Source organism: Aquila chrysaetos, chromosome 16, assembly GCF_900496995.4.
Source record: "Aquila chrysaetos chrysaetos chromosome 16, bAquChr1.4, whole genome shotgun sequence".
In the NCBI taxonomy this organism is placed as follows: Eukaryota; Metazoa; Chordata; class Aves; order Accipitriformes; family Accipitridae; genus Aquila; species Aquila chrysaetos.
In genome coordinates this window covers 11,745,043-11,768,647 of record NC_044019.1, presented here as the reverse complement: position 1 = coordinate 11,768,647, position 23,605 = coordinate 11,745,043, and the positions used below count along the sequence as shown (strand labels likewise).

At 46.2% G+C, this 23,605-nt stretch overlaps 1 protein-coding gene and 1 long non-coding RNA gene across 17 annotated transcripts in view; both read right to left on the bottom strand.

The window, feature by feature from the left end:
* The window catches only part of LOC115352185, a 38,574-nt gene extending 22,984 nt beyond the window's left edge, over nt 1–15,590 (bottom strand). For 2 of the 3 annotated variants that reach the window (XR_003927015.1, XR_003927013.1), the window contains exon 1: nt 15,542–15,590. This is a non-coding gene — a long non-coding RNA (uncharacterized LOC115352185). Of the gene's footprint in view, nt 1–10,473; nt 10,479–15,541 lie in introns of all 3 variants that reach the window. The other variant, XR_003927014.1, reaches the window with a different exon arrangement.
* Nucleotides 15,591–16,662: 1,072 nt separating this feature from the next.
* BRSK2 (BR serine/threonine kinase 2) overlaps nt 16,663–23,605 on the bottom strand; it is a 327,520-nt gene continuing 320,577 nt past the window's right edge. For 7 of the 14 annotated variants that reach the window (XM_030039921.2, XM_030039925.2, XM_030039924.2 and 4 more), the window contains one exon: nt 16,663–19,969. In XM_030039921.2, the coding sequence (XP_029895781.1) occupies nt 19,746–19,969 (224 nt within the window). In that variant the 3' untranslated portion in view covers nt 16,663–19,745. The remainder of the gene's footprint in view (nt 19,970–23,605) is intronic. The other 7 variants (XM_030039923.2, XM_041129381.1, XM_030039926.2 and 4 more) reach the window with 2 other exon arrangements.

Genomic DNA, 23,605 nt, shown 5'->3' with positions numbered 1-23,605 from the left:
AGCCTGAGATAGGCTGTAACTGCTCTTTGCCACTCACAATCTCATTGATCTGTTTGTGCTTAGGGGCCAAATCAGAACTGCAAGGAACCTGTGGGTGCCGTCAGGACTGGATAGGACCCGAGTGCTGGTTTTGCAGACTCCCATTGGCGCCTGGCTGAGAGCTGGTTTGACAACTTCACAAACCTGGCCCTGCCACACACAGGACCACAACGGTCCTGTTCATGGACCATGGCGGAGGTCAGGTACTCTGGAATCACCTTTCTTCTGCCTACATCAAACCACTAGGCTGAACACAGTAATAAGATGGCAACCCTGTGAATGCAGTTAATCTTGTGGTGTAACCACTGCTTAAATGTGAAAGCACAACAAATACTCCAATCCATCAAGGAATTTTGATTAGATTAGAAGCCCTCTGTGCTTCATTATAATCTCCCCGATGAAGGCAAAAAGTGAAACTACATCTGGAGAACAGAGATCAAAAAAAAAATTATAACAGTTTAATTATCTGTTATTACTGGATTAACATTCATTTCTGATCCAGGTGCTCCTCAGATAAATAGCTCAGGTGGTTTATAAGAGCGTTGTTTTATTGTGCAGTGAAAGACTTCTGGTCCATGAAATGAAAACAAGGGCTTCTTTTAAAGCCAGATATCCAAAATGAAGAAAGCTTAAGCAAGACTCCATCTGCCTGTCCCTTTTTCTTGCCTACCCCAAACTTTTGAACTGCTGGCTGATTTCAACCAACTTGGAAGACAGGTAGGAGCTTCAATGCTATTAAAAAGCTTTTACAAGTCTTGCAGAAACAAGCAACCATTGGAAAGGGAGAGACAGCCTGTAAACGAACCCTTAAGTTTCCTGAGCAAGGAAAAAATGACAACCTGTGCTCCCATGTTACTAGATGCCAAAGGACCTGCACAAGAACACACACTCATAAATGTCCCCAAACACAACGGGACAGAAGAGCTCAGACTCAATCACAAATTGTACAAATCTAGCTTCTGAAATGTGGGCACTTGTTTCACCACTTGCACAACTGGGACAGTCTGCGTGATCCAGACTTCCTCTGCAGGTACCATGCTGGATCTTGGTGCTATACCATAAGAGAAGAGATGCCAAAACAACTTTTCTTTCATTATCGAAGAAAGAAATGTAGCATTTGCATCTTTTCAGAGCCACTCTAAAGTGATGTGCTGAGAAATCAAAGAACCTGTCTTTAGGGACAGGCCACCAAGGAGGTTTGCAGACCTGCTCACTGGAACGTGCTGTTGCCAGGTTAAGGTCTGGATTCAAGTTCCAGCCCAAGCCACAGTGTTCTTATAAGCAACTGAGAGAATCACTGAATTGCTCTTCATCTCAGTTCCTGAATCTGCATAATGTGGACAACAGATACCTCTCTACCTTCTTGTCTATCACACCTACATGGACAAGGCTGTCCCTTGCTGCACTATCAAAGAATGGAACGGAACAGACTTATAGCTTTCATGTGCTACTGAAATAAGCCTCAATAACATGCCACAGTATTTATCTGTCCAGGTTTGTGTGGTAGTGGGCTCTACTTGACCTTTCCATTTGAGAAGGACTAGGTTACGCATGGTCCTTCCCCTCATGCAGCCAGACTCTGATGTTTAGCTGTGTCCCTGTCACACCGAGACTGAATGCTGTCAAGTCTCTGCAAAGCTACATAGAAGCTACACAGGCTAGAAAGGCATATCCACACATCTCTGTCATCCTCTCCTGCCTCTGTACAGCACAACTGACAGCAGGCACATGATACAGCTTGTAAAAGTCTTTAGGAAGCAAAGAGAAAAGACAGCGTCTCTACTACCCAGTCCTCTCTGAGGAAGGTCCTGTGTTCTAGACATTGTTCTTCTCCATACTAGCTAATCAGCAGGGCATCATACAAGGCCCAGCACAAAGCACTGTAGCACAACTGATCCCCAGCTGAGTCACATAACATCTAATGGGTGACACCATATTCTACCTCTCTGCAGGATTTTTGCGTGCTACAAAGGTCATCTTGCTTCTCCACCCCTCTCTGGTGGAGAGTGGAGCAGCGGCAGCTGTGGAAGCAACAGGCAGACTGGGAAGTTTATCTTCAAGCAAATCACATTAGTAACATGCAAAACACACTGTACTTTCAAGTGACATCATGACACTTGGTTCTACCCATTACCACTCATGCCTCAGGGGTTGCAATAACCTTTCATGCTGGACATGGCCAGCGCTGATCTATAAGTTCTGGCTGACTTGATCCAACTGCAGCCCACCTTCCCAGGAGATTGAGCAGGCAAGTGCAAGCAGAAACTGCACACAAACACAGCCCAGGGCAAATAAACAGAGACCAAGCACAAACTACACACATGGCTCAACAAGTAGTTAGCCCTTTCCATTACAGGACTGTACAACTTAAGGAGACAAAAGCTCTCTGTCCCCCTTTCCCAAATGAGATCATTTGGCAGCAGTCCTCTTCATTCTGGCTTAAAGATGCTGTCAGGCTCTCCTCTTTCTTCCCTTTTTCTAAAGCAAATTTGCAGTGCAACTCCACTGAAGTTAGAGATCAGGGTTGTGTCTGCTTTCACACCTCTGTATGATTCCACAGCCCACATACTTCCAAACATATCTGGCAGAACTACTTTTAGAACTATTTTTTTTTAATAAATGGCTGTAGTTGGCCCTTGGTTGTGTCACTAACCAAAATCAAGCCCCCACATGCTAGCAACGTGATTAAAAGCTAGCTTAATTAAAACTGCACTTACTTAAACTAAGAACTTTTCTAAAGGTTTTCATTCTTCTCCAGCATAAAATGCTCCGGGTAGACCATCATATAAACTGGGCTGAAGTTTACTGGTTTATAGCAAGCCCACTTTCATTTATAAGACTCTTCATTTCAGGGTCAGAAGGGAACACTACAAGCCACTGCTCTGAACTCCCAGGTATCACAAGCCACAACAGTCCCAATGAATCCTGTATTTTGCAACATGTTGAGGGAATTCTCTCTGAGCAATGCCCTTTTGTTCTCCACTTGAAGTTGACAACTATGACAAAACCCAAACATTTTCCCTGGAACTACTTGATAATCCAGCAGCTGTGTCAGCTGCAGTACTCCAAACTGACCTGAGCACGTAACACAGCTAAATGAAACAACAGCAATACAGAGGTGGAACCTGGAGCCAAAGTTATTGCTAATTCAGGGTCAGAACTACAGCCAGTTTAACCCAATGAGGCCAATGGCCCTGTACAGATTTCTATCAGCTGAAGCAACAACTATCAGTCTGTCTTGAAATATTTCTAAGTTCCTTTTCTATGTCTTACTGCCGTTGCCATGTTGATTTGACCAACTCAATCTACTCAGTCTTTTCTAATGCATAAACCACAGACATTACTGGTCCTCTTTTAAATATCAAGCAGTACAAACATGATTCCTCCTCCCCTCAATGTTGATTTGTGCCTCAATTGCCTGAATTGACACACACAGCTCCCTGTTGGGGCAGTGGCTATGGGCCAGTCTGTACTGCTGCTTCCTATGACTGCCTCTTCCTCGGACAGGGCCAGAAATGCACACATAGTGTCCATGTGCTCCTTAATAGGATGACCTGACCCCAGCCTAAGACTGTGTTTTCCACTGCCTCCTTTAAACCATCACCCCGGCTGATACACTTCCCCAGTGCAAAAGAGGTGCAGCATACTGTATGGGCACACACCCTGCAGAACATGTGGAGTCAGGGAACTTGTCTGCACACTGGTAAGAAGAGGCTGCAGAGACAGGTTCTGCGTTCCTGCTGCATAGGAGGATCGAGGCCAAGCCAGAGGACAGCGTGGCTTGGCTGGGGATTGCACAGGCATGGTGAGATCTATACTCAAGTCAAAATCTCTCCTCGTTATCATCCTCTTCTCCCTCACTGACTTGCAGATCAGGCATACCTGAGTTCAGGGCTTAGTTTAGCTACTACAAGCACTACAGTAACATGGGATTTTCAGAGGGTTTGAGGGTTGCTTAACTACGTACCCACGGAACAGCAGGAAAAAATTAAGTCAGCACTTAAAAATCTCAGTGACAGTACCTGAATTAACCACTAGAACTACCTCCTTTATGCCAGGCAAGGTGCTGCAGGTTCGAAGTTGTTGGAAATCCAAATAGTTCTCTCACACCACCTGGTATCTAAACAAGAACTGGTGTACCATCACCACCCTCAATGACTCAACTCTCAAGTGGGGATACTGCGTAGTAAGTACATGGAGTACTGTGCAACAGGACAGCTTGTAGCCATGCTGCCTTGAATCCTAATGGTATCAGAGGAACCTTCATCAGACAGAGAACTTGCTAGTTCTCTTTTTACCTGTGTGCCTCTCTATTTGCTGCCAGGATACAAACCTTATGTATGCCAGGATTTTATAGGGAACAAGAACTAGAAGACCACTGGCTGCTCAGAGTTGCATATACCCCCTACTGACCCATGCTTCCATTTGGTCTAGGCTTCTTATTTTAAATTTTCTTAGGGTAAAAGTGAAAGACTGATTAAAATTCACCCAGCCAAGGAGGAAGACACCTCCAAGCCAGGGAGTATGTCTATGCTGCCTCAAATAATACACAGAAACTTCAGCTCCTGGGAACTCTGAAGCAGTAGTGAGCGAATCAGTTCTGCATCACACAGTGATACTTGAAGCACCTTGGCAAATAAGCTGGCCCGGCTACTGGTTCCAGTTGAGCTGCATTAGTCTGGAGCTGTGCCAGCTAATATAGCTCAGCTACTTCCCACATCCAAACCAGCTCATTTACAGCAAGCTCAGGCATCTCTAAGCAGAGGGTTGTTTCCAGCCTCTCAGTAGACAAGTGTCTGCACTCTGCTTTTGGCACCTATGGGAAAAGCAGCAAGCTGCCTGTTCCTACTGCAATAAAAGTAGTTACCAGACTCACCACAAGGTTTACTATCAGATGCTCAGGCTTGCTTCTTCATTGCTTAGTGCAGAGATAAGAAATAAGAGATATTTTGTAATATTTATTATTCGCGTAACAGCAGCATTTAAAGGCTGCATGAAGGCCAACGCCAAACATCATTCCCAGACTATGTTGTAATCCTTCTGCTGAAGGCCTTATAGACCATCTGACAAGCCAGTTGAAGGAGACAACGTATAGAGAAAGACAACAGAAACAAAAAGGATGAAGCAGCCTGGCCAAAGTCACCAAGCTTATCAGTTTTAGGCAAAACCCCAGATCTCAGCTCTCCCATGGGCTGCCTCCTTCAACTGCACCCTCTGCATTGTCAAGTATCACAAAATAGATGCACTGCAAACACTGTCCTTAAAAAAAAAAGCAAACTTATCAACATCCTTTTATCAGAAACATAATGAGCACAATCCCCCTCACTATGAAAGGCAGAAACTGATGAAACTGGCTCCCCAGCTCCATCCCCACAGCAGGACCTGCTGTCCAAGAGGACCCACACTCCTGCAGGCATGTTTCTGGGGCTGGCAGAGGGGCTGCTGTGCTATCCCCAGAGCTCCCAGCACCCGACCACTCACACTGCTATGTGACAGGATGAAGCCTCAAGGGCTGCTCCTACTTCTTTCTCTTGCTGTCAAACCAGATGACATCTCACTAACGTATGCCTGGTCAAGATGCGGAGGACAGCGTTTACCCAGTCAGCAACTGCTGAGTCATTATTTGTAAATGAGTGATAATCAGGAAAAGCAGAGAATCAGGGAAAGCAGATAAAATGCAGTATAACAGCTGAGGAAAAAATTGTGGGGGATGAATAACATAACCTCGTACTGCAAAGTCACCTATGCGATATACTATGTTAATATCAATGTACAGTGCAGGGTTACCCTGGTAAGCAAAACACACACTAAGCAGGACACTGGCATAACCAGAACCGAAGAACCTGGCTTCCCAAAGGGGCCAGTGTCAGCAGGCTGTGCATGAGCGCAGCAAGCCTGCCCTGCATGTACTCCCATGCAGCTCTGCTCTTGGCTGGCAGCCCAGTACTGGCATGGCACCCTCCACAGGTCACCCCTCCCAGTGCAGGGTACAGGAAAGGATCTGCCACTTCACAGGTGAAAAACACAGTTGCAGGAGAAAAATATGCACAGGGAACCTAATGGAGAACCAACCAGATCTGTCCTGGTTTTGGCTGGAATAAAGTTAAGTTTCTTCTTAATAGCTGGTATAGTGCTGTGTTTTGGATTTAGGATGAGAATAACGTTGATAACGCACTGATGTTTTTAGTTGTTGCTAGCAGTGTTTATACTAAGTCAAGGACTTTTCAGCTTCTCATACTGCCCTGCCAGCGGAGGCTGGAGGGGCACAAGAAGTTGGGAGGGGACACAGCCAGGACAGCTGACCCAAACCGGCCAAAGGGGCATTCCATACCATGTGACGTCATGCCCAGTATATAAACTGGGGGGACTTGGCTGGGAGGGCACCATGGCTCAGGGACTGGCTGGGCATCGGTCAGCGGGTGGTGAGCAATTGTATTGTGCATCACTTGTTTTGTATATTCTATTATTATTTTCCCTTCCTTTTCTGTCCTATTAAACTGTCTTTATCTCAACCCATGAGTTTTACTTTTTTTTTTTTTTTACCCCGATTTTCTCCCCCATCCGACTGGGGAGGGAGGAGTGAGCGAGCGGCTCCATGGCGCTTAGCTGCTGGCTGGGATTAAACCACAACAGTAGTTTTTGGCACCCAACGTGGGGCATGAAGGTTTGAGATAACGACAGATCTGACCAGAGCACGTTAAAACAAATTTGTTGTAAGTATTCATTATATTAGTTTAATAGTCACTGGTCACAATGTTGATTTATTGGCTCTCAGAGTTGTTGCGCTTGTTCTTAAGAGTTGTGTTATGTATCACCTCACTTGCCATATATAGTCCCTGTGCTGCTGCTTATCATCCGTGGGAGGTGGATTAAGGTTATCGCTTTGCCGTACTACGTATGATAGTGCATACCATGGCTTACGGTATGATAAAATTAGCAGTTGTGGGACTAATCCAGTATTTGTACTAAGCATTGCCATCACCTCCATACTTCAGGAGCCGTCTCTCAGAAACTTAATAATTACACCTTTTCTCCTTGGAGACCCAATCTATGGGGGAGGCACCTTCCTCCACCTTCCCTTTCTCCTCCAGGCTAGTTACAATAGCTCTTGAGAATTCTGAATATCCTGCAGATGCTGAAAGCAGCATGGTCCCATTGCTGGGAACCACCATGTTCCTGAATGTGGTTCAGGTTTTGTTTAGGCTAACAACTACTTAAGAGTACCACCCAGAGATCTGCCCCAAGGCCGGAGAGTTATGAGTGGCAGAGTATATGCGACAGCATGGGCAAATGCCTAGGACGGTGGGCACCTCCAGTGTTTTGGAACTTCACGCTTGAACAATTGCAGAATCCCGAAAAACTAGTAGAATATTTGGAAAAAGTATGCTGTTACCGTAGCAATTCCAGGAAAGACACAAATCACTGCAGTGTGCTGGGGCCTGGCCCATGCCTACCAAGCCCCATTCAACACTATTCAGTACCCTCAAGGGGAAGAGAAGGTCTCTGGATCTGATGACAAAACAACAGGCTCTACTACTCCAACCCCAGTGACAGGCCCTGCAGCTGAACCAGAGAACCAACCCGTGCTGGTATCAGTTGCCCCCACACAGAAGAAGAAATACACAAAAAAGTCAGTTCACTTAGTAACGGATGAAGATGAGCCAGTGTCATCACTGGAACAGGAGGAAGAGGCAGAACCAGAGGTAACCACCTGATCCCTATCCCCGAGTGAGCTGCAGGATACGCGAAAGGATTTTGTCCATTGTGCAGCCGTTGTCCAGGCGAGCACATTATCACCTGGCTGCTCCGATGCTGGGATAATGGGGCCAGTAGCTTGGAATTAGAGGGTAGGGAAGCCAAACAGCTGGGATCCCTGTCTAAGGAAGGGGGCATTGATAAGGCAATTGGAAAAAAAGACACAAGCTCTCAGCCTCTGGAGGTGACTTCTGTCAGGCGTGAGGGAAAGGTATCCCTTCAAGGAAGACGGTGTACACCATCCAAGCAAGTGGACTACCGTGGAGAGGTATCCAGTGCTTGAGGGAATTAGCTGTGCAGGAGATATTGTTTATTATGACCCAGACAACGCACGGTTACCCACAGATCCAGATGAAGTCCAATGCGCATGACCCACGTGGCGGAATTTTGTACGGAGCACGCCATTGTCGTGTGACAACTCAACTTTCCAGTAATGGACTGGAAAGACAAAAATGGACTAATGGTGGATGAATTGGCTGGCTGACTCCGGCAATATGAAGAAAGTCTCTCTTCCTCCCTTGTCTCAGCTGTGGAGAAACTGCCAGGCATACTAGCCAAGAAATGGTCCTGAGAGTTCCAGCGATTCAAGGATAAGTTCTGCCCGCCACATGTAGGGACCAGTATCTCAGCTATTAGGCCTAAGTGTTCCTCTGCTCAAAAAAGAGAATACAGAAGGTACACACCATGGAGTACCCTGTGGTTTTATCTATGTGACCATGGACAGGACATGAGGGAGCAGGATGGAAAACTTACCTCGACCCTAGAGGCACAAGCATGTGAATTGAAAGGAAAAACAACCACAAAAGGGGATTCTTCCAGGAAAAATGCCACTTCAGTTTCCAGCAGGCAATTCCCCAGAGCAGAAGGGCTGATCTTACTTCTGATCCTCTCGAAGGGACTTCTAATTCATGTTTACAAGAAGTGGGTAACCAATACTGTGACCAGGATTGGAGGGGCCCTGCCTCCAGCCAGGTGGAGGAAAGGGACAACCAGGTTTACCGGACTGTGTGGATTCAACAGCCTGGCACATCAGACCCACGGGTGTACAAAGCTGTAGTGGACACTGGTGCAGAGTGTACCCTAGTGCCATCAAGCTATAGAGGGGCAGAACCCATCTGTATTTCTGGAGTGACAGGGGGATCCCAACAGCCCCATTGTGGCAAGATATCGTGTCCCAGCTATAGAAACTGGTTGTAAAAGTACATCCCGTAGATGCTCACGTATCCAGGAGTTGGGCCACTGAAGAACTTCAGAATAACCAGCAGGTGGATCAGGATGCTAAGACTGAAGTGGCTCAGGTGGGTTTGGACTGGCAACTTAAAGGTGAATTACTTATGGCTCGGTGGGCCCATGACACCTCAGGCCATCAAGGAAGAGATGCAACATATAGATGGGCTCGTGATCCAGGGGCAGACTTGACCATGGACACTATTGCACAGGTTAACCATGAATGTGAAACACATGCTGCAACCAAGCAAGCCAAGTGGCTAAAAGCCCTGTGGTATGGAGGGCAATGGCCAAAATATAAATATGGGAAGGCCTGGCAGACTGTGTCACAGTCCCACAAACCCACCAAGGCAAGTGCCATGTACTTACAATGGTGGAAGCAATCACCGGATGGCTGGAAACACATCCCGTGCCCCATGCCACCACCCAGAACACTATCCTGGGACTTGAAAAGCAGGTCTTGTGGCGACACGGCACCCCAGAAAGAATTGAGTCAGACAACGGGACTCATTTCCAAAACAACGTCATAGACACCTGGGCCAAAGAGCATGGCCTTGAGTGGGTATACGACATCTCCTACCATGCACCAGCCTCCAGGGAAGTTGAACAATACAATGGACTGTTAAAAGACTACACTTACAGCAATGAGGGGTGGGACCTTTGAACATTGGGATACACATTTAGCAAAAGCCAGTTGGTTAGTCAAACAAGGATCTACCAATTGAGCTGGCCCTGCCCAATCAGAACATTTACATCCTGTAGAAGGGGATGAAGTCACAGAATCATAGAATCATAGAATCATTTAGGTTGCAAAAGACCTTCAAGATCATTGAGTCCAACCATTAACCATGCCCACTAAACCATGTCCTTAAGTACCCTGTCCACTCGCTTTTTTAATAAATTTAATAATTTACCCCGATTCTCTCCCCCATCTCACTGGGGAGGGAGGAGTGAGCTTAGTTGCCAGCTGGGGTTAAACCACAACAAGATCCCATTTAACCAGGTCTCACTACTATCGCAGAGTGCCTGAGGCAATACTTCAGTCTCAAATTGAGCACTGACTCCTCCACCGTTGACTCTGAGTGCAGTCACTTGCAGCACCAAGCCCTAGCAAGCTAAACTAAATCTAATATAGAAACAAGGAAATAGCAGCATAACCTTTACCTCCTTCTTTGAATGTAATTCTTAATTCAGCCAATGCAGGCCTCTGCCAGACATGGCTGCTGGGGCCCTCCCATGGCTCTATTACACCCAAGAGTAGTGTCACTAGCACCAGGAAAACCACCTCCTCTGATGTCAGGCAGACTGCAGACTGCACAGAGTCTATTTTACAGTTGTAAGTTATGAGCTATTTAGCTCCCCCCCCCCCCCCCCCCCGCCACTTACCAGGTTATACATTCAACACAAGGCAAGGCCAGAGAGGGGAAGAGAGTTGTGCTCTCTCTCAGATACCTGCTCTCACTTACAACCTCAGCAGAGCAAGAGGCATCCTTCTTTACTGCTCTTATCCAGCCCAGTTAAGATTTCAGTCATCCCCTCTGTAAAGTGCTGACAAAGCCATCATTGCTGTGCCACCCAAATATCTGGCAAATAAATGCCATCATGCTGAATGGTTGTTAATTGTTACTTGAATCTACGTTTGGATTCCCTATAGGAGAATAAACTTCAGAAATTTAAGACCAGGACACTACCAAGCCACATCATGTGCCACAGACCCCTGTGCTGAGTCCAGGTCTCCTCTCCACAGGGTCACTCCAGAGACATCTCGGAGCTATCATGATGCAAGCAAAAGAATATGCCTGACTCTCACATGAAGTATAACAGCATCTGAATAGCTCACACTGAGATGTCTCTATCAGGAGCCAGCAACTTCAGGGACCCATGGCAAACTTGCTCTGTTTCAGACAAAACACCAGCTTCCCATTCAATGCCCAGTTTCTGCTCCTCAACTGCACTAAAACAGGAACAGTTTAACAAAATTACCTACTTTTATACCACACTTTTAACAGTGATCCTCAAAGCTCTTTGCAAAGGAGGAGCTGCTGCCTTCCTCAGTTTCTTTATCTCTGCAATAGTAAGAAAGGGGAGCTGGCCACTGCCACACAGCAGCCAAAAGCCAAAGCCAGGACACACTGTAGTCCCAGCCCAACCCTCTTTTCACCATCCTACACAGAGGCCCTGCTGTGGAAAGGTATCACAGCCCATCAAAACATTGGCCTAAAGCTTAGCAGACAGGGACCAGATTTTGGGACCAGACTTTAGTCCCAAGGCTTTTTTTTTTTTTTTTTTTTTTAAGCTTTTCTGTAAACACAAGCTCTACCTAGTTCATGCCCATTTCTGCTCTCATTGTGCAACTCGGTACTAAAACTGAAGGCTCTTGGGCAGAGAGAAACAATTTCCTACACAGCATTTATGCACAAGAGTATAGAACAGGAACCATATGTGAATTGGAGCTCATGAGCACTCCCATAAAGTGATGCGAGGTCTCAGTCAGGACTCTACCTGTAACACAGTCCTAAAAATGGCTTTTCACATATCCTCAAAGCATCCCTAACTTATGTAGCTCCAATACATTCCCTGATGCACTCTTGCACCTAATTTTGAGCAGCATGTTTCAATAAACTGTATCAGAACCATGGAAGTAATTTGCTTCAGACAGGAGAGAAATCACTATTCCACCGTACTATTTATATAAATAACAAGACTTGATCGAGCCAATTGTCACAAACAGCATAATACTGGAATCTAATTCCAGGTAACTCCAGCATGCACACCCTGCTATTGAGTCAGGAGCGCCTTGCTCCAGCTTAGTTTCATCCACTCTGAAACCTGATTTTACTTGAAGAATGAGGATGTCCCGCAGAGGAACTATCCAGAACAGACACTGCAATTTGAAGCCACTGTCTCAACCTGTTCAAGAGTGTATGAGACTTTAAATAGAGATGCTTTTTCTGACAGTTCCTCTAGCTGGAACTACTTCCTATACAAAGGCTTGCTACTTCCCTAGACCAGCCTGTTTTCCTTCTATTCTGGACAGCGTGGAGAGAAATGCAACACACTATCAGGGCTGGATGAGTACTGCCTTCTAGTCCCAGGTACGTCCACACAAGAGAGAACGCCCAGCAGAAGCACAAAAGCCACAACAAAGAGCAGGTCAGTGAGAAGCTGAGGAGCAGAGAAATAAATTTCTCTCCTCTCCCTAGCAGCTGTTTCTAGAACAGGCTGTCCAGAGGGGTTGTGTAGTGTCTACCTCGGAAACATTGAGAACCCAACTGGACAGAGCAGTGAGCAACCTGTTTTGAGCAGGTCTCCAGAGGTCCCTTCCAACTACAACTGTTGTGTGGTTCTGTGATCCACATGCAGACCCCTCTGTCCAGGCAGAGGTCCCTGACTACACCAGCTACAGAAACACTCACCCTGACTGCAAGCAAACTCTTCCTTCTGCTAATGCTGCTGATGAAAGCTTGTGTCTTCCCTGACCTTGAAGCTATGTTATCTGCTTTGGCTGCGAGAAGGCGATAATAGCTCCTGACAATGGCAAGAGTCAGCTCTGAGCCGGTGGAACAGGAAATCCCATTTCTCAAGCCCTTCAAAGCCTGCCAGCCTGCTTGGCACAGTTTCTCTCAGCAGCACTCAGTGAGATTACAGCACTAAAAATAACCCACACAGTAAGTTGTGCATTTAGAAGAAGAAAGGACTTGCCCTCAATGTGGGTTTCCCTTCCACTTGTGGCCTCAAGCATCCCCAGACAGTTGAACTGCTAGGGTTTTGTTCTCCAAATTAAACAGGAGCTGCAGCTGTTGAAGTGGTTTCAAATCAAATAAGAAGATTAAAGGGTACAACAAAGAGCTAAGATACTTTCCAGTTTTTAAACAAGTGTCCCTCTCCCCTCCCTGTTGTTTTCTATAATAAGAAACTTGGAGCTAAATCTGCTTCCTTACCAAAACACTCTGCCCTTCTATCATGAGCTCACATACAATTGGTTGTATACAGCTGAAATGAAGCAAAGGTAGGTGGACCAGTCCTGCAGACTTCCATATGGAAGACAATCCCTGTGGGCATTCTGCTGCAGTATTTAAGAAAATGTCCAAGCCTGTTGGGTTAAACGCACTGTCCAAATCAGCAGGAAAAAAGGCATACCTTGTAACAGTAGGCACCAGAATTAGCACTACCTACAGGCCTTACACAAGCTTCGCTGTCTTTACAAACACTGATCTTTGCCTATGCCTACCTAGCATGAACCATTAAAGCTCAGTCATTTGTATCAGATGACTTTCATTAAAGCCAACCTGACTACTGATGAGATTTTCATGCATCACTTGCAAGGCTTGGACAATTTGCATTAGTGCTCTCAAACACAACTGACTTCTTTCTCAGCCCCCAAACAGACTGTACGCTGACATGTGGCAATGAGAATTACCTTCATGACTACGGGCTCAGCTGCTCATTTGATGCATATACACAGTTTATTGCTTATATAGCACATGTCACGTACTGGCTCAATTAGTAACAGTTCACCTTGAGCACAACTACATTTTTCATGTATGCACGTATCTAAAAAAAGTTAATATCCACATGCATGCAGACAAACAGAAAACGCCAGCTAGAGTCTTCCACACTTGCCTTGTCTTCAATTTACACTTGGAAGGTGATACGCTGCGTTGCTTTACCCAGAGGAAATCAGACAGATGAACATTAAACGTAGTAAGTTTTTTAGGTACTGAGTCCAAGGGGCTGGGCTCTCCAAGAGAACCAGAGAGCTGCAGAGCTCAGAACCACAGCAAATGAAGGACAGGTGTCACATCTCATGGCATCTCAGCAGCCATCACCTAGTAGGGGGTTCGGACAAGGACAACAGCCACCACCACAGAGGCACACCAAAATCCTCTGCTGCATTTACTACTTGCCTTCAGATTTAACCCACAAAATAGGAAGGGTGTTTTGCAGAGAACAATTTAAACTCAATTTGCTCGGAAGAACAGTCCCTCCTATGCACTACAGATGATAATATAACATCATGTAGCTAGAGACTATGTTATCTCATGGCCAAACAAGAAGGCAGAATAAACGTGGGCAGGCCCTAAGCACGAGGCCCTTCACTTTGCAAACTCATTACTTGCTTCTTATAGCTTTTGGAGACCATAATTATCAGTACTGGGGACCCTAATTGTGAATACTACTGGAGACATAAAAAGATTGTATGAGTTTATGAACATTTCTAAAAACATAGGAAGAGATGAAAAACAGATATAGAAGCAGCATATACCTGCTGCCACACTGCTGTTAAATCCCGTTCCCCTGCATTACACTCCAGGCCCACACATCCTTCCACTTTCAGAGCTGCAAATGATACACAGCTAGTTCCCTGTTCTGGGTTTCTAACTGGTTTCCAGTATTACAGAGACCAAATACTGCAGCACTTGTGATTCTCCTCATCTTTTGATCTTTGCTGGCTTCTCCACTCCCCTCGTGCTTCTGCTCCTCCGTCCCTGTTGGTTTTAGCAGACCAATAAATCCCACAAAGACCTGAAAAACACTCTGGCTTTTTCCTAGATTAAGAGTGTACTTTGTCTGAATAACATGGATGATATTGAAGCGACTGCACTCCTGTCCCTCTTTGCCCCTCCAGCACAAACACCATTGGGACCTCCAGCACATCTGTGTCCCTCCTGCATCCGCAGGGGATGCCATCTGCAGTGCAAGCCTTCACACCCTACTACTGCAGCAGGTGCTAAGATGAACACCAACCCCCAGAGACGCTGCCGCCCAGAACCACAACCTCTCGGGAAACGGTCTGCTACAGCTGTGAGTCTGGCACGCTGCTGAGACCTTACTGCTGCAGGGATGTCCTTGTGAGGCACCTCCTCTGTCACCCCAGCCTGGAAAACTTCAGAGCTTTATCAATATCTGCACTACTCCAACACAGAGCTCCAGAGGCTGATGCACACATCTGTGGAAGATGTCACGGGCCACAGCCATACCCACGACACCCCTAAAAGATGATAGCTACTTCGATGCTCCTAGCACGTCTGAGGCACCCTTTCTTTTCCTACCAGTGTACGCACCCTCCCTGCGCACTGCTAGTCACAAGACGGCCCACTGGGAGAGGCTGCTGCCCACAGGCCAGGGAAACAAACCCTTGGGGAGCAACTCCAGCTGCACCCCGCGGAGACCGGCTACAGCCTCAAGCGGTGGCCACAACAAGAAGGAGGTGGTGGGGCGGGGACCGTTCCTCTTGCTTACTCCAGCAGGGCCTGCGAAAGGACACCGCGCCTTGCCCTCGAGGGGTGGCGGCCGCCAGGGGCCTGCCTGTCACACCGGGCGGCTTCGCAGGTCGCGCCGCCCCGTCCCCACTCACAGCCCCGCCACCCTCGCCTCGCAGCAGCTGCCCCGCGGCCGGGGCGGCACCACGGAACCTTCCGGACAGCGCCTCGCCTTCCCCGTTCGGCCGGGGAGAGCGCTGCCCCGGCCCGGCCCGGCCCCGCCCGCCAACCGCCCCACTCTCTCCCGCGGGCCCTACCTGCTCCGCTCCGCTGCCCTCCAGCGGGCCGGGGGCCGTTTCCGGTGCCTTCCGTAGCTTCCTGCCTCTCTGCCCGCCCCCCTCCCGCCGCCCTTCCGCTCGCCAACGGCCCCCACGCCCTTCTGATCTCGCCAACGGCCGCCGCGCCCAACGGCCGCCGCGCGCGCGGGGGCCTCCTTCCTCCCTCCCTCCCTCCGCGGGCGGCGCCCGCCCCCGGCTGCCCCCGCCGGCGGCAGAGCCGGCCCGCCGCGGGGCCGCGCTGTCGGGGCCTTCCCGCACGGGGACGCTCCCGGAGGCGGCTGGGCCGCGGCGAGCGCAGGGCCGGGGGCCCGAACGCCCACGGGGATGGTGCCGCAGACCCGCCCCGGGCTTGGGCCAGCCCCGTTCAGCCCGGCCGTGCGGGGAAACACCCGCAGAGGTCTCGGTTTACTCTTGGGCACCCACCAGCCAAACCGGCGAGCCCGAGAGGCGAACCGCCGGGCTCTCCTGGTAACCTGGAAGAAGTTACAAATCCAGCGTAAAGGTGGGCACCCACAAGCCGAGAGAGATGCGTGACAGGCCAGTGGCCACGCGAACCGACCGACCAACCGGCGAGAAACCCCCCCAAACCCCCCGCAAGCCAGGGACGTACCTGATAAGCTTTTTCAAATGTATGTGACTGAGAGTGTTGCAGGCGGGGAGGGTGGAGAAATCCTTCCTATGCTACATCTGGAAGCAACGTGAGAAGCTCAGGTTAGCGATGAGAACGATGACAAGCAGCAACACTTTTTGGTTACAGTGGTTTCCATCCAGATCAGACCTAGGGGGTGCGTGATCGCTCTGTAATTTGGATTAATCTTTTTCAACGTGTTACTGCAGAAAACCCGGCCCACAGGGTCGAGCCGTCCTTGCTCTTTGCCCACACGTGGCGTGCCTGTGCTGCGAGTAGCACGCCGGGTGCAGCACTACAGACCCCAGCGCTGCGAGGAGACGACGTTAATGCCACGGCCGGGAGGATGCTGCCTTACATGCTGGCCATCTTCAGGTCCTTTGGTGTAGAAAGTCGTGACAGGGTACTTACTGGGTCTGGCAGTGGCGAGAAGTTTATTTTCATGGACATAAACAGGACACTCAACAGCTAGTATCTTTACTGAATGAATTTATTGGTTTTTGAACTAAAGTTGCTCACAGTTATTTAACAAGGGATACATCAGATTTTTTTGTCCATTTTAAACCATTAAATAATGTCAGTTTGTGTCTGTATATGTGTGTGTGTGCGCGTGTGTGTCTTCAAAGTACAAAATAGGAAGGATAACAAGAGGTATTGCTTTCATTTATTCTTATATCTTGTGTAAGTAATCCCCTTCCTGCTTGTACCACATGGGTTTTGCTGATATAGGTATTTTTAAATTATTATTATTATTTTGTATTGAAATCCCAGCCTTTTGTAGAGGTACAATGTAACAGAAGCATCAAAATCTATACACAAGGGAAGAGAAAAGAGGGAAAAGAAGGACGGGGGTGATGGGAGGGGAGCTCGGAGGAGAAGTAGAGAGAGGGCGGAGGCAGGAAAGACAACGAAAGCAAAAGAGACTAATTTACAGCAATGTCATGCAATTAAAACTGCCCCCCTCTTCTGCACCCTTGCCTCCCCCCCTCCCCAGCCATCACCCCCTGGTGTCTGACATGCACACAGCAATACGAGAGAGAAAAGTTTAAGAATAGGGAAAATAAATAAATAAATAAAGCAAAAAATTAAAATAAATCCCTCCCATTTGGGGGAATGGGGAAACAGGGCAAAAGTCAAAGGTCTTTGCCCCAGTTGTGTCTTTAAAAATTCTTTTTAATCTTCAAACCTATGTACAAGTAAAACTGGTCCAAGAAGGGGAAAAATGATTAAAAAAACCAACAACGACAACAACAACAAAAAAGAACTCATCCAACATTATCATTAAAAAAAATAATCTTGCGATACAACATACACCCATAGGAACCCAACGAGCAGCAATCGAAGGTCATAAAAGAGCTGAACACTAATGCTAAGCCTACATTCTTAAATCTCAGTCAAGAAGTACTTCTCACTGTGTTTTGTCTTCCACGCGTAAAACCACGTTTTTTTTGTTTAACCTTTGAGCTTGGGCCAGAATAAGTTACACTTGGTCACATAACTCTTGAGGAGGAGGAAAAAAGGTGGTGATTCTTCTTTCTCAGAGTCACGAGATGAACACTTATGGGGTTTCTGTGTCTTTTTTCCCCCTCCTCCCCAAAATAAATAAGAATCAATGTTGCCTCTACACAGTTATTAAACAGAAGATATATCTAACAGCTTATTTTTTTAAATATATATATATGTATATATAAATAACCAAGACCTAATAACTGAAACACAAAAAAAAAGTCCCCATCCACCCAATCCCACCCTCCTCCCCTTCAAAACAAAACAGAAAAAACAAAACGAAAAACTTTATAAAAATATCTTGCAGTAATTTTTAAAGTTTACAGTAGCTTTGTGATTAAGTCTCCCATTGCCCTGACTCCACCTTGTCTTGCTCTGATGAACTAAGTGCCAGTGATTTGCACACACACACACACAGGAAATAAAACCCAAGATAAGTCTCTTTTCTTCCTCTTCTTCATCTTCTTTTTTTTTCTTTTTTTCTTTTTTTCTTTTTTTTTTTTAGAAAAAAATCACCCAAGCCAACAAATGAAACCGGTAACTTAAAGAAATAATAATACTGATATCAATGCAGCACTAGCAACACAACAATTGCCTCTAAATGCAGGGTGTGGTGGAGGATCCAGCTGGTCGAAGAAGGTCCCAGCGCGGTGGCACAGTGGCAGGGAGTTGACAGGTGGGGAGGAAGGTGTCAAAGGAGGAGCAGCAGTAGCAGCAGCGGCAACTGTGCCTGGTGGCAGGAGAGACAGTCCTTGGCAGAGTCTTGTCCCTCTTCTTTGCTACCAGAAGTTGCCTTTTCCCTAAGTTTTAATGTTTTATTTGTATGTGTTTATTCATTGAACCCCCTCTCCCTCCTAAGTTTACTCCTTTCCCCTTCCAGCAGGTCAAAAAGCAAAATGATACAGTATAAAAAAACCAATTATTTTGTATATATATGTATGTATGTATATTTATAGATAAATATACACACATATATACATGTATATATAAAAAAAGGGGGCAAAAGAAAAGGAAAAGGTGGTGGGCAGAAAAAGAAGGTTAAGAAAATCCCGTGATGAAGCTCCCCAATATTGTCTTGGTTCAACGCTTAGTTTTGAGTTGCTCCTGGCTGGTTTCTGATGAGAATGCGCTCTGGATTCATGAAACACTGTGCTCCCGCTACACCCGTCTCCTTCCCCGCACCCTCCCCCTCCGGGCTGAGTTCACCTGCATGGACAGAAGTTGCCAAGGGTAAAGGTTTCACTTCAACAATTTGCAACCTCCTTTCAGCCCAGACTCTGCAATCCCGTAACTGAGCAGATCTCTCTTGTGGAGCACCAAAAAAGAAAAAGAGGTGGGTGGGGGGAGGAAAAAAGGCGTGCATTGGGGAGGCGTTTGGGGAGAAGTGGGGAGAAACCCACTTCCTGAAGGGAGAGGGGAGGCTGGGAACCTCAAACAGGACTGGTCCTTGGACAGTCTACATCGGTTGCCTTCCGTCAACAAGTGTCCGCAGAGCACAGAAGGTGAAGCCGTGGCTGACATGTTAACTTTTCGGGATAATTCCTGGTAGCAGAGCGGAAACAAGTGGTGTCGTCAGAAACACAGAGAGAGCATGAACAGAACAAGAAACAAAACAAAAGGAAACAAAAAATAATAGTAATAATAAAAAACCCAAAAAATCAGGAAGGAGAAAAAAAGCAAAACATTCAAAAAAAGGGAGGGAAAAAAACCAATCAAAAAAACCACAACCCAAGATCTGGTGAACTGGGTTTGTCATCTGTGCTACCTTTTCTTTTCTTTCTTTTCTTTTCATTTCATTCTTTCATTCGTTTGTTTTTGTGTTTGTTTCTGAGATATATATTATATATCATATATAAATATATATATGTATATATATACAGTCATTCCTTCATACAAAATTTGTCTATAGACAGTTTTGTACTGTTGTGGCAAGGTATATACATCCTTCTAGTTTAGAGGCTAGCTTGCTAAGGAATATTCTTTCATTCTTTCTTGCTTTTTTGTTTTTGTTTTTTTTTTTCTAAGTTATTTAATTTTTTATGTGTTTATTTAAGGTTGGTCTTGTAGGCCGACTGATGAGACCATCTTTGCCTTGTCTTTGCCAGCAGGGTACTTATTGTCTCCTCTAGACCCATAGTCATTAGAACCGGAATCGCTCCGCTTGCTGTTTGCGCTATGCTTGGTTGGCGTGCCGGGGGGATGGCTCACCTGCCCGTTCTTCTCGTCTGAAAAAAGTTGTTTAATTACGTCAAAGAAGTTACTCAATGGGCTGCCTGGGTACACAAAACAGAGGAGACAAAAAAAGAAAGAAAGAAAGAAAGAAAAAAAAAAAACGAGAGGGAAAGAGAGAGAAAAAGAGGAGAGAGAGAGAACAAACAAACAAATGAACAATGGGGTTTTTAACGAGAAGAACATGATGAGGAGATCCAGAGCCACGTGCGTGGGGGTGTGTGGGGGATGAAGACAATGAGCAGGAAGAGGAAGAGTGTTTAGGATAGGACACCTACAGAAATAAAGAGGCTGGGAGCATAAAGCACCTAGGGGTGAGGTCCTAGTTTTCTCCTGAGTGGGGGAGCATTGCTGTCCCACCTAGAAGGAGGACACAGTACCGTGTGGCTGAAATAGTTCAGTCTATTGCTTGGAGTTACTTGGCCACTCCGCACTGAAACGTCAGTGAATGTAATGCTGGATACAGGCAAATCCCATCTTATTGCTGCTGTTACAAACATGGGCCATTTGTATGTGGTTGCCAATTGATGCTTTGTTTTGCAGCCTTGCTAAGCTCTCTGGCTACACTGGGCATTAGGCTTTCTTTGCTTGCATTTTATTTCTTCCTGAGATCTCCTTACGCACCTTTCAGTCACTAAGCCTGAAGCACCTGAGTGCTCCAAGGGAAACCGCATTTGAAAAATGAACTACAGCTGACAGGAGTATTGCCACCTGCATGTGTGGTTTGTGGCTTGTACTTGCAAGCTTCTCAGCACCATCAGATCCTTCTTACAACAGGTACCTGGAAATAAAGATGCTGAATGCATTGTGGAAGCAGGCTGTCATGCATCTAACTATTTCTGGGACCTACCAGGGTCAAGAACTACTTCCTCATTGTCCTGAATTTGTGTTCTCTCTACAATGCAGCCTCCCTGACACTGGCATTCACTCCAGCGGAGTTAGGAGCCAGAGAGGGGTGTAGGATTGCGCGCTAGTAGAACAGGTATTTCATTAAGCCAGCCACTAGAGCACGTTGCAGTATTAACATGGGTTGGGCACTGTGCACATGAATACAATTTTTCATGCCATTTGGACCTCCAGGCAGCGGGGTTGTATGCTGTTAATCTAGTCCTCTGTGAGAGGATATGTGGAAGGCCATACCTGAGGAAAGGCTGTGGGGTGCTACCGAGGGAAAGGGACTGGCTACTACTGGAAAGGTAGCCTTTTGGGGGCATTTCTAGTCCCTTTTAGTTTTCTTGGATTGGGGGATTAATCCTGATCAGACATAGGAATGGTCACACTAAATTCTCTGAACATAGATATTGAAGGTGTTTTTTATCTAATATACACCATGGAGGTGATGCCTGTTCGTGATCATTAAAAGCCCATGATGCTTTTCTCAATATTGGGACTGTTGGCTCCATTGTTTTAACAAATTCAAATCATTTGTGTCCCACTTAAGTAATTTCATTCTCCAGCTCCCAGAAGGAAACGGGCTCCCTTGTATCTGCCTTCCAATGCGGTGGTGTGCTGTGAAGAGCGGAACCTTTCGTCCCTGAGATGGGAACATTCAGTCAAGAGCAAAGGAGTTTCTTCATAGCAGAGATTGCCATTTATCCACAGTTGGTGGACACTGGCGGCTTGGTAATATTATATTTGCCTTCACTTTCATTACAAACATAAGCAAACCGGTACAGCAGGCAAGTACTTTCTGTGCATGGTAACTTGTCTGAAGAGCTTGTTGAGTGCTTTCTTATTCTCTCATGATAAATGCTAGACAGACATCAACTGCTCTTCTACAAAGAAAGAGGAAATCCATAGTATTTGTGCCCTGCAAAACTGAATGTGTTATTCTTTTTTCCCTGCCCCGTGCTAACCAGGTAGCTGCTGCTTTCCTCTGCATGTTATCAGGCATTGAGAAATATGAAATGGTTGGCATATACAGTGAAAGATCTCATTCTTATTAATCTAATTCATTCATTGTCTTCCTCTGTTGCTTTGTGGTTAACTTAACTGCTGGCCCTGGTTCTGTCTGTGCATTCAGCTACACTGAGGCCACAAGGAAATGGCTGTTAGTTTCTGGAAGGGCATCATTCACCTCACTGACTGAAGCCTTAGTGATGGGCCCAAACAAACAGCCAGGCAAAGCACATATCTCAATTTCTGGCTTAGAAGAGAAGGGCTATCACGCTCTCAGTTGTTTCGGGGTCAGACTTCCGTGAGCTCCACCTGCTTCCTTCCACATGCATGCAAATGCTTTGGAAGGGGGGTATCTGTTCTACATCTATGACTTCTACTTCAGAGATTTCCCTAAGCCTCCCTAAAACTGTTTTAGATTTGTGGGTGCATGCTCTGCTCATTTCTATCTGCTCAGACTAATTTCTGCTTCTTTTAGGGGGATACTCTTTTTCAATGAAAAGAAAGAAAAAAAGAAAGCAAACACTCAGCCTTGAATGCAGGAATGTGGACAGATCTGGTTCTTATGTGGCTTTGGACCCCTCATCTTCATAAGCAAATGGAGTCAGCAGAAAGAATGAAAAAGAGCACTGAAAAAAATGCTGGAGAGGGAAAGACTGCTAGGTTGGGAGAAAAGGGGAGGGGAATATCTCTAGTTATTCAGTTGAGCAGTTTATTCAACAAGCTTAGAGGGAAAGAAGAGGGCAGAGTAAGCAGGGCTCTGCAGGAATCAGGGAAGTTTTTTGTTTTCACGTAGACAAGAACAGTAGACAAAGTACAACTTGCAAGAATGGAGCAATAAAACATTTTTTAAAATTATATTTATATATCTTGTATTTGCTGAGTCCTGATACAGGATTTTTAACCATCCTATTAAAATATGCAGCCCCTGTTTCATCCACCCTTTCTCCTCCCCATGCCCTACCGGCTTTCAAGTGCCTGGAGATTTATTGCAGCAAAAGTATTTAACAGCCTGCTTTTCTTTGCCTGTATCAGTACTGGATTCCTTACAATCAGCATTTCCAGGTAAAATTTTAATGGGAGGTAAGAAATCCTTAGGGATGTTTAAAGAGAGCTACTGAAAAATAAAATAGGCCATTTCACTAACCCTTTCCCTCCTTTGCCTTTTGTAGTATCTGGACTCATAATTATATACTAGGTAATAATGCTCTCCTGTCCTGCAGTCAAGAAAGAACTGATCCTACACCAAGCAATACAGACAATCACTGCACTGATGTTGTCTACCTGACAGCTTGTCAGGCCACTCTCGGGCTGGTCTAGACATTGGTCTTTGGACAGACAAAGAGTCCTCACATTTTTCTCTGGAGATATGTAAACATGGGTCAGCTATGCCAGAAGCATGAAAATGGTGAGTGGTGTTGCTCCTCTTAGTTCTCAGTTCCCTTTGGGCTTATACATCCAGTAAAACAAGACTTGAAAATGCAGGTGGTGATGGATTACAATAGCTTTTTCAGCAATCTTCCACTCCTAGCACTCAGTGCAAAAAGTGTCATAGGCTCTTACACCTGTAAGTCCACCTGGGGGCCTCAAAAAGGCTGCCTGTCTTATTTCAGAAAGGGAGGTGACATCCCATTTCCTCTGGACAGGGATGAAGGTTTGGCTCACTGATTCTTCAAAAGGTGTTTCATGCATCTGTAACTAAGGTCTTCTTTCCCCTTGAGAGCAAACGTTCATCAACACAGAGAAAAGAAGGCGTGAAGGGAAGCAGGGGTAAGAAACCGTGA